The sequence below is a fragment of the Canis lupus genome, chromosome 29, assembly GCF_003254725.2.
Source record: "Canis lupus dingo isolate Sandy chromosome 29, ASM325472v2, whole genome shotgun sequence".
NCBI lineage: Eukaryota > Metazoa > Chordata > Mammalia > Carnivora > Canidae > Canis > Canis lupus.
In genome coordinates this window covers 36,554,881-36,572,257 of record NC_064271.1, presented here as the reverse complement: position 1 = coordinate 36,572,257, position 17,377 = coordinate 36,554,881, and the positions used below count along the sequence as shown (strand labels likewise).

The following is a 17,377-nucleotide window of genomic DNA, read 5'->3' as shown; positions in this document are numbered from 1 at the left end:
ATATAAACTTCTAGAGTCCTAGGAACATCTGAGTCTTTCCATGCCCTTATTCCCCAAAGCATCTTTTTCCCTAATCTTTATTCCTAGGCTTTTTGGGTTTTCCTATTATTTGCTTTAATTGTTATCCCTTCTCCCAGGAGGAATTGGCTAATACATTTTCCTGTAAATGTTTTGCCAAATGAATTCAGATAGCAGCCTCAGCCCTGGAAGAGTTCTTAGGTAAGATACAGGCAAGTCCTTTAAGATAGTTCTTTAGGGGGTCACCAGACAGGTCAAAATGAACAACCACAGTTCTCTGAGAATATGATTTGCATTGCTCTCACCAGTACTGGCAACCTGTATCAGGAATGAGAGCAGTTGTTTTCAAGGCCATTGCCAAGCTGGTTTGGGGGAGATGCTCTCAGGCAAGTTAAAATGCCACAAAACTCTTTACTAAATTTAGCTGTTCTTTATTAAGTATTAAGTATTACCCTGGTTTTGTAAGCTTTTTATTTTAAAATTCAGAAAAAGTTGGTTCTGGAAGTTTTTGACTGTTGTTGCTTTGGTGGAGAAATAGATTTTTAGAGTTTCTTTCTTGGTTACTTTTGCTGACTTTACTCTCTTGTTTCTTGACCCTTATGTTTTCTTCTTTTTTGATAAACCTCATTTTGCTCAAGTGCATTTTCCAGGAGCTTCAAAAACGAGTATTGTTTGTAAAATCTTTGAATTTGTGTATCTAAAAATGTACTATTACATGCTTGATTGATAGTTTCATTAAGTGGAACTTCTAGGTAGAATGAAACTCTAAAATGTTATGCTAAGAAGCCAGACACAAAAGGTTACATATTATATGATTACATTTATATAAAGTATCTATCTTGGTATTGACAATTCATGTGATTTTTTAGTTAGAGCAATTCTAAGAGGTCCTGATTTCCAAAGTACTACAAACCTAGCAATTTTACTCTACCGGTAAAATTACCAAAGACAAATGAAAAAAATATGTCCACACAAAATTTGTAGTATATCCATTTTATCCAAGTTGCCAAATGTTGGCTTAAAGTTATTCATAGTATCTCCTATTTTCTATTTAACATCTGTACAATCTGTGGACAACCCCTTTTTAAAAAACTGTTTTTATTTAGAGAGGGAGAAAGAGTGGGGGTGGGAGGAAAGACAGGCAGAGGGAGGGGGAGAGAGAATCTTAAGCAGAGCCCAACATGGGGCTTGATCCCATGACCCCTAAGATTATGACTTGACCTGAAACCAAGAGCTGGACACTTAAGTGACTATGCCACCCCGGTGCCCCTGGACAGCCACTTTTGATCTTCACATTTGTTTTTTGTGTTCTTTTCTTAATGAATCTAGCCTAAGATTTGTCAAATTTGTTTCTCTTTTTCAAAGAACCAACTTTTGCTATTTTAATCTGACGTTGTTTTCTATTTTGGTGATATCTCCTTACAAATTTATTTTTTATACTTAAGGTTTAGTTCTTTTTTCTAGCATTTTAAAATGGATTGTTAGGTCATTTGTTGTAGATACTTTCTTATAAGAATTTATAAATTTCTATTGGAGCACTGCTTTAGCTATACACAAATTTTGACATTATAACATATATTGTCATTCACTTTAAAATATTTTTAATTGCCTCATTATTTTATCTTTGACTTGTGAATTATTTTGAAATATGTTAATTTATAAGATATTTGAAGTAAGATATTTGAAAATTTTCTGGATTTCTTAATTTTGTTATCAGAGAATATAGTCTGTATGATTTCAAGTCTCTTGAATTGTTTTTTTTTAGCATTTTTTTGTTGAAGTACAGTTGATATATACATTAGTTTCAGGTGTAAAACATAATGATTCAAAATTTGTTTATATCGGGAAATGACCATCTCAATAAGTCTACTTAACATCTGTCACCATACATAGTTCCACATTTTTTTTTCTTGTGACGAGAACTTTAAGTTGTACTCTTTTGGTAACTTTCAAATGTGTGGTACAGTATTATTAACTATAGTCACCATCCTGCATAATACATTCCCATGACTTATTTATTTTATAACTGGAAATTTATACCTTTTGATCCCCTTTCTCTACTTTGCTCACATTCTATCCCCTGTCTCTGGCAACCTCCAATCTATTTGGTGACCTTAGTTTCTTTTTAAGATTTCACATATAAGTGAGGTTTTACTTATATATGTCTTCCTCTATTTGACTTATTTCACTTCACTTAATGCTAAGTTCATTTATGTTGTCAAAATGGTAAGATTTCATTCTTTTTTATGGTTGAATAATATTCCATTATACAGCACATTTTCTTTATCCATTCCTATGTCAGTAAACAAGCTGCTTCTGTATCTTGGCTATTGTAAATAATGCTGCAGTGAATGTAGGGGTACATATATATTTTTGAATTAGTGTTTTTGTTTTCTTTGGGTAAAAACCCAGAAGCAGAATTGCTGGATTTTATATTTCTATTTTTAATTTTTTGAAGAACCTTCAATACTCTGTTTCATAGTGTCTGTACCAATTTACATTCCCACAAGTAGTGCATGAATTTCCTTTTCTCCATATCCTTGTCAATGTTTGTTATTTATTACCTTTTTGATATACTAGCTATTTTGACTGGTATGAAGTGATAACTCATTGTGGTTTTGATTTATATCTCTCTGATGCTTATGTTGAACATATTTTCTTTTTGCCATCTGTGTGTCTTCTTTGGAAAAATGTCTATTCTTGGATTTTTTTTTTTTTGGTGTGGAGTTGTAGAGTTCTTTGTATATTTTAGATTAACCCCTTATCAGATGTATCATTTGCAAATATCTTCTCCTATTTGGTAGGTTGTCTTTTCATTTTGTTGGTTGCTTTTCCTTGCAAAAACTAATTTGATGTAGTTCCAATGGTTTATTTTTGCTTTTATTTCCCTTGCCTCATGAGACAGATCCAAAAAAAAAAAAAATATTGCTAAGACTGAGTTCTAAGATATTACTACTTTATATTTTATTTTAGGAGTTTTATGATTTTAAGTCTTACTTGTAGCTCTTTTATCCATTTTGAATTTATTTTTGTATGTGGTATAAGAAAACAGTCATTTCAAAATAAATAAAAAAAAAACGGTCATTTCATTCTTTTGTATGTGCTGTCCAGTTTTCCCAGCATCATTTATTAAAGAGACTTTTTTAAAAGAGATTTTATTAATTTATTTGAGAGAGAGAGAGAGAGGGCCAGAACACAAGCTGGGCAGGGAGCCTCACACAAGGCTCAGTCCCAGGACTCTGGGATCATAACCTGTGCTGAAGGCAGACACTTAACTGACTGAGCCACCCAGGCACCCCTTAGAGACTGCCTTTTCCCCATTGTAGTGTATTCTTGCCTCTTTATCATAGATTAATTGACCATATAAATGTGGGTTTGTTTCTGGCCTCCCTATTCTGTTCCATTTGATCTGTAGGGTTTTTTGTTTGTTTGTTTGTTTTTTTGTTTTTTTGGTGCTAGTACCATAATGTTCTCATTACTATAGCTTTGTAGTATAGTTTCAAATTGGACTGTGATACCTCCAGTTTTGTTCTTTCTCAAGATAGATTTGGCTGCTCATGGTCTTTTTTGGTTCCACACGTTTTAGGATTTTTTTTTTTGTTGTTCTAGTTGTGAAAAATGCCATTAATATTTTAATAGCGATTGCATTGAATCTGTAAATTCCTTTGGATAATATGAACATTTTAATAGTATCAGTTCTTCCAGGCCATTAACATGGCATTATTTGTGTCATCTCCAATTTCTTTCATCAGTGTGTTACAGTTTTTAAAGATAGGGTTTTTGGTTTTGTTTTTGGTTTTTACCTCCTTGGCTAAATTTTTTCCTAGGTATTTTGTTTTTCTAATGAAGATATAAATGGGATTGTTTCCTTAATTTCTCTTCCTGATAACTTGTAATTAGTGTATAGAAACATAATAGAGTTCTGTATTTTAATTGTATTTTGCATCTTACCAAATTCACGTATTCTAGTATTTTTTTCTGTAGAGTCTTTAGGGTTTTCTGTATATAATATTGTGTCATATGCAAATAGACAGTTTTACATCTTTCTTACCAATTTGAATGCCTTGTATTTCTTATTTCTTGTCTGATTGCTGTGGCCAAGACTTCCGGTACTATGTTGAATAAAAGTGACAAGAGTGGACATCCTTGTCTTGTTCCTAATCTTAAAGAAACTTCCTTAGAGAAACTCAACTTTTCACATCGGGTATGATTTTAACTGTGAGTTCATCTTACTTGTGTTTTATTATGTTGAGGTATGTTTCCTCTGTACCCACCATGATCTTTTTAATGTATTGTTGAATTTTCTTTGCTAATATTTTGTTGAGGATTTTTGCATTTGTATTTATCAAGGTCTGATTTTTTGGTGGCATCCTTCGAGAAGAGGATCTATCAGGATAAGGCTGGTCCCATGAGTTTAGGAGAGTTTGGAAGAGTTTTACAAGGATTGATACTAATTCTTTGAATGTTTGGTAGAATTTGTGAAGTTGTCTGGTCCTGGATTTTTGTTTGTTGGGACATTTTTGATTACTGATAAAATCTCCTTAATAATTTGTTCAGATTTTCTCTTGTTACTCAGTTTTGATAGCTTCTGTATTTATCCTAGAATTGGATAAATTTGGTTGTCAGATTTGTTTGATGTATAATTTGTTCATAGAAGTCTCTTTGTACATAATATTTTGTATGTTTGATATTTGTAATGTCTCCTTGTTGTTTGTGTGTTTTTTTTCAAACCCCTTAAATTTATTGAGACTTGTTTTATAGTCCAGCACATGGTCTGTTGTGGTGACTATACCATGTCCACTTGAAAATAATTTGTTATTTTGCAGTTGTTGATGTAGTTTCTATAATTGTTAGTTAAATCAAGGTGGTTGATATTGGGCAGATCTAAGTATTTTCTGATTTTTTTGTCTAGTCTGTTTTTTTTTGTCTAGCACTTTTCTATAAAGTGCTAAGGGGATTGTTTTCTATTACCTATTTTTTGTGAAACTATTTTATTTCTGTCATTTTCCCTCTATGTATTTTGAATCTTTGTCATTAGGCACAACCCATCAATAATGGTCTCTTTAGCTGATACTAAGATAGCCCCTCTTGCCTTCTTTTCCTACTGGTATATCATTTTATATCCATTTACTTTCCACCTATCTGTGTATGTCTTGCAGGCAGCATATAATAATACTTTCTCTTTTTAATCCATTGTGTCAATCTATGGCCTTTAATTGCAGTGTTTAACCTAAGAGTTAACTATGTCCCTCAGTTCAAATCCCTATTTCGGAAATTAATTTTATTGGAACACAGCACATGGTTTACTATCCGTGGCTGCTTTTGCATTGTAAGACTGAGTAGTTGTGATAGAGACTTTATGTCCCAAAACTCTCATATATTTACTATTAGTCCTTTTATAGAAAAAAGTTTGTTGGTCCCTGGTTTAGACCATTAACATTTAAGGTGATGTAGTTGGATTTAGGCCTTTTATCATTTATTTTGTCCAATTTTTTTCCTTTTTCTGCCTTCTTTTGGATATTTTTGAATTTTTGTTGGTATTTGATTATAGCTGTTGAATTTTTAGCTATATTGTATTTTTATGTTGTTGGTCTGGGATTATAATATCTAAATCAGTGTACTTGTTAATATTATACTACTTCATGCAAAATGGTGATGCTAAAACCTTGCAACCATGTGTAGGCTTCTTCCCTCCATTTCATTGCAGTGTCCTTTTTGGTGTTATTGTATGAATCACATCTCTACCAGAGAATGTCATTAAGCTTTGATTTCAACATTCACACATTTAAAGAATTTAGAAGGAAAAAAAAAGGAGTCCATTATATTCATTCAGCTATTTACTCTTTATTCTTCATTTCTGAATATTAAAGTTTGTCTAGTTTCATTGCCTTTCAACCTCAGAAACTTCCTTTAGCATTCCTTGTAGATCAGCTATAACTCTACTACTTATGAATTCTTTGTTTTCTTTCATTTTTGAAAATGTCTTTTAACTTCACATGATTTTAATCTCACACAACTCACCTCCACTTCAGATGACAGTTGTATGTAGTAGGTCCCTAGATTACTCAAAATTTCTGTCCAACTTGGCTGTATATTAGGTTAAATCTGCCTTTAAATTTGATCATTTGCTTGAACAGCTCACAGAACTTAGGGTAAACTAACACCAGTTTATTATATAATGAAAGATATGATAAAGGATACAGATGAAGACAAATGAAGAGATACATAGAGCAAGGTCTAGAAGGGTCCCAAGTATGGAGTTTCTATCCTTGTGGAGTATCACCCTCCTGGTACATGGATGTGTTAACCAACCCAGAAGCTTTCCAAACCCCAACTTTTGAGATTTTTATGGAGGCATCATCATGTGGCATGATCAGTCATTAACTCAAATCTGTAGCCCTACCTACTTCCTAGAGGAGGTAGGGGTGGGGCTGTAAGCTTCAAGCTTCTCATCATGGCTTGGTCTTTCTTTTGACCATCCTGTCCAGAAGCCCACTGAAATTCATCTCATTAGAAAGAAGGACATTTCTGTCACCCAGGAAAATTCAAGGGATTTAAGAGCTGTGTATCAGGAAGTAGGGTCAAAAACCAAATCCTAGAACAAAAGATGCTCCTAGTACTCTTATCACTTAATGAAATTACAAGGTATTTTTAGGAGCTTTGTGCAAGGAACCAGGGATGGAGACCAGCAGAAAATTTTGTTTCACAGTATGGAATTCTAGGTTGTCAGTTCTTTTCTATTACCACTTTAAAGATACTCCTTTTCTGTCTCTGGCTCAGCAGGTGATCTTTTATGGTGATCATTTCTGATGAGAAATATGCAGATATTTGAAGATAGGGACCCTATCTTGGATCTTTTTCACCAATACTTAGCACATCTCTGATGTACAGATATACAACAAAATTTTCTTAAACTTATTTTGATTGTATTACATTTTAAGTATGAAGACTAGACAGGCTTCTTAGGGTCCTATTTTGGCAGGATCTGAGTTACTCAACAGGTGTTACTGCTGTTAAGCTTACCATCCCTTCACTAGATCTGAATAGCCTGATGGAAGAGACCATGCATTACCAATTTTCTGAAATGTTTCTCTCCCAATCTTCCTTGGTTACTTGGCTTCCTTTCCATGTAAAAGGAAAAGTGAAGGCAGTAGATACTTTTCAAAATTTCTTGCTTCTCTTTTTTTTGCATAGAAAATACTCATTATTTTATAAAATAATGGATTAGCAAGGGACATGCAGAAAACCATGAGCCAAAAAAGTGTTCTGGGAGAGTATTTTATAACATTGCATCTGATGTTTAATATCTATAGAGAGAATTAAGTACAGCAGAGATTTCCTGTTGAAGCTCTCAAGTGTTTCCATCTGCAGAAAAAAGCCAGACTTCCTGCCCGATCATCCCATTGTACTTCAAAAACCAGTAAGCAGTTCTCTAATTTTGTATTGTTTTCATTCTAAAATGTTTATCTTTAGTATTTTCACTGGATTCTTTCACTAAATTTTTAATTTTACTGTGGAATATAATTCAGAAAAGTACACCCATCTAAATATATAATATGACCAACTATTGTAAGTAATTACAACTCTGCTCAAGAAACAGGAGGGTATATTTTAAGAAATATTTTCTTCCATTGAAAGATAAAGAGTCTAAAAGTTCTACTGTTTTTCAATTCAGTTCTATGATCCATCGGCAGTAGATTATACTCTATGGTGTAAGGTAGGGGTCAGGTTTTCTTTTCTACATGGATATCCAGTCATCCCAGCGGTATTTACTGAAAGGACAGTCCTCTGCCCCCTTTCTGGCAATATATGTATGGTCTGCTTGTGGGTGCTTTTCTCAGTTCATTCTTTTTATACAGTAAATCACATTACCTCATTTATTTGTGTGTTTTTGCTCGTCATAGAGCTTTATATTTGTGTCACTGCATTAAATTTCATCAAAACAAATACAATAAATACACGTATATTTTAGCATATTAATCGGAAAGCCAGGAGTTTTGATATTGGGCGTGGGTTAAATTGTTGCTTCAACTTGTGTGCTAGTATACCATTCAGTTTTATGATTGCAGATGAGGTTGATGATCTCTAGTTGTTAGGATTAAGTGAAATAATGTCTAGAAGGGCTTGAACTGTACTTAGCTCTCATTATGCACTTAGTAAATGTAGACTAGAATTTGACTTTAGAGTCTTCATAAACTATTTTATATGGGTAAAAGTATTCAATTGAGAGGAACTCAGAATATAGAATGCTGAGAATGGTTCAAATGTGAGACATACCTCTTGTGCTTTCCATTCTTGGGGTTTCTAGTCCTTTGGAATGCAAGGCCCTTTTTTCTCTTAAACTCCCTAACTTGAACTCCAGTCAGTTTTTCCAAATTTAAGCAGAAATTCAAGTTTTTTTCACACAGGAATATTTTATCATGGAAAATGTCCTTAATGATGTTCAGATTTTCCAACCATACAAAAATATTCAGAAAAGATCTTAGGAGTGTATATGAATAAATCTAAACTTCAGTGCTATATAAAATATGGTCACTTTTTCATTTGAAGACTTATTTCATCTCTAATATTTTATTGTGTAAATAAAAGTCTGACATACACGTTATTTTGAACAAGCCAGGTACCACAAAAACAGAACAGATTTGGAATACAATCTAGTATATTTAAAAATGAATTACACATTTTATTAAACAAAGGAGAACTGTTTTGTCAAATTCCAGTTACTTTAATACTTTCTATAGTAACATGCACTTAAGATCTGTAAACACTTAATAGGATCACAGTATTTGGTTTGATAAACTAAGTTAAGTAGTAAAAACTGTATTCATTCGAGCTAATTGATAAATTAACTTTTTCTTCTATGTTACAGGAAAACCACCAAAGTTTTAAGTAGAATTTTAAGAACAGATGAATTTGAAGATAAAGAATTATTTGTTTTATATTTTGGACACCTGCAAATGAAGTGGATCTAGTAACAATAACTGTAATGGACTCTGACAATTCAGTTTATTTTTAATTTTGATGGTTGGGTATTTGGTTTCTCCTAAAATGAGAAAGATATTTTAAACTATAAAGAATTTTCTAATCAGTTTCAGCTTTGCAGGCAGTTTCCTGCATAAATTGGGAAGTAACACTGGAAAGTAAGAATTTGTTTAGTAAAGTGGAAGGCTGTATTTATAATTTGCATGCTACTTGCAATTTTTTGTTTTTCATCTCATAATAATGGAATGGAAATGTAAGCTGTAAAGATTCTCAAATATAAAGTATTTGCTATGATGTATATATGGTACATAATTTCTTGTTGCTATTAAAGTTGGCTTTTCTTTTTCCCATTGATTTCATACCAGCACTTTGAAAGGATCTTTACAATCTCTCCTGAGGCTTAGAATGACCCAGGATGTTCGATGCATAGTTCCCAGTGACAGGAAGGAGACTATTTTAATAGGCATGTCTTTGGTCTCTAGGTTTTTGATAAAATTGTTTAAGATTCATAATTACTAGCAGAGATTGACAATTTGGAAAAAAATGAAACTGAAGGTGAAAAATAGCTGCTATTTGTTGTCTCTAATCAGACTACATAACAAAAGAAGTTGGGCAATTGCAAAATAAAACTGATATTTTTATTTCCAAAGGAGGAAAAATTTAGGCATTTGCAAATAACTGAGGTACATTAAGTTTTAATTCTGTAATTTCTTATAGCAAGAACATGTATGGATGAAGAATTTGGGGGTTAAACTTTTACCTCCTAGAAATTTTATGTAATAAATTTCCTGCATTTTGTCACTCTGGATGTTACTATTGAAAAAAGTTTCTTCCAGCATAGTGTCAAAAAAAATTGCTGATATAAAGGTAAGTGTAAACTCTCCCTACTTCTACTCTCACAGATCCCCAGGTCTACTGGCAAGGCATCCAAGACCACCATTTGGCAAAAAATTTATCTTAAACTGAATTACCAGTAACTTTTTCTTCACTGGTTTTGGGCTTATTACCTGGATTCAAGCTTTTAGTACATGGTAGGCTTCCCATTGTGGTCTTTTAGTATATTACTTTTCATTACTTCGTTCCCCAGGAAAATGTTTTTTATAGGGAAAAATACATTAAAACCATAAATTTATGGGTTACTTAAAAATAAAACATTTATACCTAGGGCCCAGATTTTTTGTCCTATTTTCCCTTTATATTATAGGTTTCAGTGTGTATGGATGTACATATACACACACACAATTTATATAAGAGCTGAGGTCAGTATTACCATATAATTAAATTGGTTTGCTTTATTATTTACCTATTCTTAAAGTTAAAAAAAAAAAAAAACTATGATAGAACCTATTCCAGTTTGGAATCTAAAGAGCCATTCTGCTCAGCATGTTACTGAGGGCAGAAACCTTTTTAAAGTCAGACCACCACCATACTTTGGAAACTGCTTTACACTCAAAAGACTTAGGTAGTTTCTGAATCTAATACTGAAAAATGTTTTGATTGACTATAATTTGTATTTTTCAAACCATTCATAACCAGCCTTTTCAAGAAGAGTTTATATATGTCAAAAGTCACTGTATATAATCAGAGTGAGACTAGAAAGACTGTTTTATTATCTGTTTGCCTTTGTACATATGTATAGCTTGTTTGAATAATCATTGTACATCTCCATTAATGTTCTCTGCTTTGTATATAAATTAAAAGAGTTGTGCCAGGTGTTGTTTCATAGTGTTTGTCATCTTTAGAAATGACCAGAGACACACACACACATATATATGCGCACACAATACGCACATTTGTGTTATGTGTGTGTATATGTCAAAATTTACTGTCCTTATCTAGTAGAAGCTATGAAAAAATTTTTTACTTAGATAGATGAGGACTGAGTATACAAAGGTATACCTTTGATAGGAGCTAATATAAATTAGTTTGAGAAAATATTGTAGGTCAAATTTTATATTTAAAAAAACAGTTTAGTTCAACCTTCTCAGTTTTCTAACAGTGGAAAAAAAATTACAGGTTTTCCTTGAAGACCTGTGGTTTCAAGAGAATCTGGACTACAGAATAACATGGTAACAAACTTCCATATGCACCGGATTTTCATCAGCATTTATCGGAATAGATTTTATTAAAAATATATGAGCTTGTATAGCAAAGTATATTAGGTACATAACTGTTCTGATGAAAGTAGAATTGTCTTTCTGGTGTTAAAACTGGAAAAGGTATGTCTAGTACCTTCCCTATTTTATTAAAGTTTTATGCTTGTTTTACATTTCTTCTTTGTTCACTTAGGTTAAAATTTTGTTCTTTAAATATCTTGAAATCATTATTTAAAGGCAAATGTCTATTTTTCATAAGAAAATTAGTCCCCTAGGATCATATGCTAAAACATTTGAATCAGATTTTCTCAAAGTAAAACTCTATTCTCTTGATTTGTTGAACTTACATACAGGGAATTATGATGCTAATAGATGATATAATGATGTCACAGTACTATATGGTATCCTATCACAGAATTGTTCACTTGTGAAAAACCAGTTTATAACCTGACAGGACTATACAGAGTCTATAGATTATAGCCAAGATCATTGTATGCTCATGTATTAATATTATTTCTTTAGCTTAAAAAACAGAAAGTATTTTTTCACAGTTCTAGAGACTGGAAGTCCAAGATCAAGGTGCTAGCAAGGTTGATTTCTTCCGAGGCCTCTCCTTGGTTTGATGTTGGCACCTTCTTACTGTGTCCTCATATGGCCTTTTCTCTGTACACCTGCTGTTGCTCTCTCTGCATAAGGACACCATTTTGGATCACATATTAGCTTTTCCAGTAAAGTAAATACTCATAAGATCATGAGCTGGGAGTGGAGTGAGCGTTACTGAAGAATAAACTTCATTCACAGAAAATCAGTTACTTAAAAATGACAAAACACTGACTTAACCTTGATAGTCTGACAAATCTACAAAAGCTATCCTATGAAGTAATATTCTCAAAGTTCCCACTTCAATTATTTTTTATCATTTCTTTTTCACAACTTTGTTCCTTTATGGGTATACTTTTTTCACAAATTAGGATTTTGCCACTAAAGGGTTTACAGTGTAGCAAAACAGCAAATATTGAGAAGAGTGAACTTTGAAAATTTAGCTAAACTTCACATGGAAGATATACAAGACATTTTAGAAGAGCGCACATCTTAATTAAACAAAAGTATAGAGTAGTAACTGCTGAGAATTTTCTAATTCACATTTTAGATTAGAATACTTGTTTTCCACTTGGAACCATAAAGAAAATGTCTAGGAACATCTAGTTGTTCAGGATCCACCACGAAGCTGAAAAGAAAAAACAAATTTTTATGATTTTATTTTAATAGATTTTATTTATTTGACACAGAGAATAAAAGTAGGGAGAACAGCAGAGAGAGGGAGAGGCAGGCTCCCCACTGAGTGGAGAGCCCGATGCAGTGCTGAATCCCAGGACCCTGGGATCATGACTTGAGCTGAAGGCAGAGGCTTAACTGACTGAGCCACCCAGGCCCCCCGAGAAGAACAAATTTTTAAATAATGAAAATAATTGCCAGGGCTAAGTTCAAGGTGTAATCATCCTTAAACTATTCTCTGGGACCCCTGGGTGGCTCAGTGGTTGAGTATCTGCCTTTGGCTCAGGTTGTGATCTGGGGGTCCTGGGATCGAGTCCCGCATCGGCTCCCCACAGGGAGCCTGCTTCTCCCTCCACCTGTGTCTACCTCTCTCTCTCTCATGAATAATAAAATCTTTTTTTTTTTTTATTATTTTCTCCCACCTTTAATCTGCGTAAGTATCTTTCAAGTCACTATTTCCTATTTGAACCAAGACTGAACTCTTCCTATGCAATATTTGTACCAGATCTTTTGGCATTTGGTCGTAGTCTAATTTTTTGTTATGTATGAATGGAGTTTATCTTGGCAATGAGATTATAAATGCCCTGAAGATGAAATCATGTTGTTTTAATCTACCCAGTACTGGAAGCAGTTTGGGAGCATAAGATAGTTTTACATAACAATTTCAGAAAGACTGGGTATAAGCAAGTAGATGTGTTTTAAATATTTTTTAGTATATCTATATTGTAAGACTGAAAATGTTTTCCCCTGTGAATACAAATACCCCAAAGACAAATCTATGGTAAAGAAGTAAGAGTAAGATGGAATCCTATGGAAAGGATTAAAATTTGTTTACAAAGTTATTTGGGTGATAATCAGGCAGGCAAATAGGATAGGATCTTACTTCCTTGTGTATTCTCATCTTTTCTCTTAGCCACAGGCCTTTCTCATTTGCTAAGGGACATTCTGCTCCACACACGGAGTTCTTCATACTTTGGGTGTTTTATGATGGCTAGTGGGCCCGTCTGGCCGCACTCCAGTATACCTCATGATTTTGATATTTGAGAGTCCACAGGAATATATTTCTTAAGATGTACTTAGGTAAACCACTTAGAAACTTAATCAAAAAGTCTTATTGGAAATCATAATTTGTGAGTTAAAATTATAAACCTACCCATCTCTGTATAATAGGTGTTTTTTCATGTTTTTATTTTAGGTCTAATTATGTACAGCTAAAATGCTTTTGTTTTTATTTTTAGCCTTCATATCCATATAGCAAAAAAAAATTCGTAAATATGATTACTAAAAATTTTACAAGTTGTATGGCCATTAAAACCATGAATAGGGGCACCTGGGTGGCTCAGTCAATTAAGCGTCTGCCTTCAAGCTCAGGTCATGATCCCAGGGGCCTGGGATCGAGCCCCACATTGGGCTCCCTGCTCAGAGGAGAGTCTGCTTCTCCCTTTCTCTCTCCTTCTGCCTCTCCCTAACCCCCCTAGAATAAATAAAATCTTTAAATGTAAGCTAATTCCGGCAATTAGTCCAGGGAGGTGTATCTGCTGTTGCAACTGACAAAACTTTCACATTAAAAAGAAAAGATAGGGCAGCCTGGGTGGCTCAGTGGTTTGGCACCGCCTTCAGCCCAGAGCATGATCCTGGAGTCCCAGGATCGAGTCCCATGTTGGGCTCCCTCCATGGGGCCTGCTTCTCCCTCTGCCTGTCTCTCTCTCCCCCTCGTAAATAAATATTTAAATAAATAAATCTATACATAAATCGATAGAATAGAAAGAAAGAAAGAAGAAAAGAAAAAAGAAAAGAAAGATGCCCCAAATAGAGGTTAAAAATCTTGAGGGAGATTTAAAACATTGCATTAGAAATCAAACCTATCTTTTCTTTTTGTTCTTAGAAATTTCAGTGGTTACCGTTGAAATTAAATGTGATATGAAAATTAATGCAAAACTGGGCAACAAGGCATTAAACTGCAATGAATTGGGGCTCTGGGAATAAGAACTGACCTAGCCCAACTCTTCTAAATTAGAAAATGATTTGAGAGAGAAAGAGTATTAGAAAAACTTTGGCCATATTCATGGCTTTCTTATTTGAGGATTAAGTCTGAGATATACAGCAAAGGTGAGTCTACAAGTCTACCATCCTTGGGCCAGACAGACCTGTCCTTAGGATTCAGAGTAAGTGTTTGCCTAAATCTCAGAGATGGTAGGTCGGCTGACTGGAAAGCACCCACCCCTGATCTCCCCCATCTCCCCACCTACCTTCAATTTCAGAATTTACCTTTTTACTTTCCATCTTTTCCCTAATCCATCAAAATCTACCCTAATTTTCAAATTCTTATCACCGTTATTAAAACCGTTCTCTTGAACAGTGACCTCTTGTCAAATCCAGTTTTCAGTTCATTCTCTTCAGTCCCTCTCTACTACACACACAAGCACTGTGCTTGCACGGTATTCTTTTGGTTTCCTTGCTACTCTACTAGTCTGATTCTCCTCTCTGAGTGGTTCCCCTCTGCATCCTGAATAAAGGGAGCTTTCCCCCTCCCTTTTAAATAAAGGCATTTTCCTAGGCTTCTGTTAGATACTTTGTTCTACCTATATATACCCTTTCTCACCAAACCCAGGCTTCAAATACCATCTTGCTGTGGTTAACCTCTCGAAACTGTATTGGCAAGTGAACTCTCTGGGTAGCTCGGGGTTCAGGTGCCTTCTTTTTCCTGGCCTAGATTATTGTCTTACCTGACGAATCTCTCACCAACCCGTGACATCCACCTTTCTCCCAACTGCCAGTCACTACTGAGTAGAGCATTCACCACTCTTCTCAAAAACCTTTAATGACTCCATTTTATGAAATTCAAACTCCTCATTGTATTTTCTACCCCATTTCCTACTCTTCCCCTCTCTACATGTACCATATATAAGCCCTATGCCTTGGTCTTACCTTTGTAACAATTAGCCAAAACATTTAACATTTTTTTGCATTTGTTCATGTCTATAATTTACTTCTACCAAAGTATTCTCTTTCTTTGTCCAACTCTCACTTTATAAGTTCCAGCTCCTGAGTCCTCTCTTTTTAAATCCACATGCATATTCTGACCAGTGGTAACTGCTAGGATATGCCCTGAGCTGGTTGGTTTCTTTGTCTTTCCTACTGGATAGAAAGCATTTTATTGGAAGTGACTGCATTTTTTCCCTTGCACCGTCTCTAGCTCCCAACATAGTATTTATTCAGAATTGGAACTCAGCACTAGCAAACAGGCTAAGCATCCCAGTATATCCAAGTACCTGGCACATATAACAGTCAGCAAATATATTTCACTGGTGACTGGAAGGGTACACGTACAAATGAATTTTAGTTCTCAATTATCTTAAGCCTTGGCTAGCAGACTTCTTAGACAATTGATTTCAAATTTCTTTTTCCATTCTGCTTTCCCCCAATTACATAAAATATTTTAACAGCTATTAAATATTTCCAGCATAATTCTAATCTGGAGTCTGTGGGTCACACATTTCAAGTTTATTCAATACACTGTATTGTGGCAAAGCATTTGAATGATTTTTTGGAAATATCATGATTTGACTTGTAAGTTTAATAAATTACTGAATGTGACCAGGAAATGACTAATATTAGAATACAAATAGGATCAACTAAGGACTAAAGACAGTAGAATATATAGATCTCTTATTCCCCCCACCCCTTTTAAAGTATAATAAATATAGCACCATGATAAAGTGTAGGGGGAAAGAACATAGTATGTTTTAAAAAGCAAAAGACAATACAGAAAGCATATAGAAGCACTGTGAAACCAGGATAATTACCAGGAACTAGCATAGTAGATGTGAGTTCTGGAGTTTCCAAGAAATCCACGTTGCTTCTTTGGAATGTCTTGCTATAATTCGTCTGAAGGTGGCTGTATAAATAATTATAGGTTAAGGTTGTGCACTTTTATTATCTTCCTAAGGAGAGTGCAACAGAGTTCAAATTCAGTCAAGATGGCAAGGTTTGGGATGGTATTAATTAAGCATTTGAATAGACTTCTTTTTATGGTTATTTAGCCTTAAAAATGAGACTCAACAATTGTCATCAGAAAAAAAATTTTAAAGACTTTTTAAAACAGAAGAACGTTAATTCTCTATAGAAGATAAAACAAATGGAGAAAGATTTCAACTGCAGACAAGTTTAAACAGAAGGAAGAATATATTGGCTGTCAGAATGATTAAAAAATAGGATAGCTAAGAAGGGAGACTATAGATTTTCTCTCACTCGGGAAAAAAAAAAAGAAAAGTCATCTAAAAGTGTAGGCCTGGAGTACAAAGTTGAGTAAGTTGCTTTTAAATTTCCCTTTTGAGTTTGAAATTCTACTGGTATCATTATGTATTGTAGTCTTAAAATAGTCAAAAAAAAAATAGAACTTCTGGGTGAAATATTTATCAACAAAATTTCCAAGTGTTCCATTATTTCCATTACCATATTTAAAACCCTAAATATGGACTTACTGGAGGGCTATATTCCCTGCCATTTAAAATCAACTAGAACTATATAATCTCAGAATAGCAAAAATATTCTTCATCCCATTCTAATTATATGTTACTTATTTGTAATCAATTTCAAATAGGTGGATCTGTTTAACTCTGTTGAGGAATAAATGACAAAATATGTACATTCAACATGTACAATATGATTTTATATACATTAACTGCATAATAGTTACCAAGAGAAGTTGATTTTTTAATTGAATGTCTTTATTTTCCCTCTTTTTTTTTGCAGTGTTTAAAGACATTTAGAAAAGTTAAATAAGCTATGATGACTTTAGTCATTATATATAGTTTCATGGTAAAGTAAAATACCACAGAATTTATGAAAAATTAGAAAGTAAAATTATTTTCTCATCCTTTTCTGTGTCCTTTGTCCACCTGCCCTCCTGACACTTTAGACACCCATGACCCATATCTCTTACATCAGTAAAATGGTTAACACTTAAAGTGGTATCATTACTAAAAGCATTTGTGCTTCAAGAA

General features: G+C 33.8%; 2 protein-coding genes across 3 annotated transcripts in view; one reads left to right on the top strand and one right to left on the bottom strand.

The window, feature by feature from the left end:
* C29H8orf88 (chromosome 29 C8orf88 homolog) overlaps positions 1 to 10,713 on the top strand; it is a 38,221-nt gene extending 27,508 nt beyond the window's left edge. For both annotated transcript variants that reach the window (XM_025433540.3, XM_025433541.3), the window contains 2 exons: positions 7,332 to 7,438; positions 8,888 to 10,713. In XM_025433540.3, the coding sequence (XP_025289325.1) occupies positions 7,332 to 7,438; positions 8,888 to 8,911 (131 nt within the window). In that variant the 3' untranslated portion in view covers positions 8,912 to 10,713. The remainder of the gene's footprint in view (positions 1 to 7,331; positions 7,439 to 8,887) is intronic.
* The window catches only part of NECAB1 (N-terminal EF-hand calcium binding protein 1), a 185,123-nt gene continuing 176,316 nt past the window's right edge, over positions 8,571 to 17,377 (bottom strand). Inside the window, exons 12-13 of the mRNA XM_025433539.3 lie at positions 16,178 to 16,269; positions 8,571 to 12,324 (exon numbers count right to left, since the gene is read on the bottom strand). Coding sequence (XP_025289324.1) covers positions 12,299 to 12,324; positions 16,178 to 16,269 — 118 coding nt within the window. The 3' untranslated portion in view covers positions 8,571 to 12,298. The remainder of the gene's footprint in view (positions 12,325 to 16,177; positions 16,270 to 17,377) is intronic.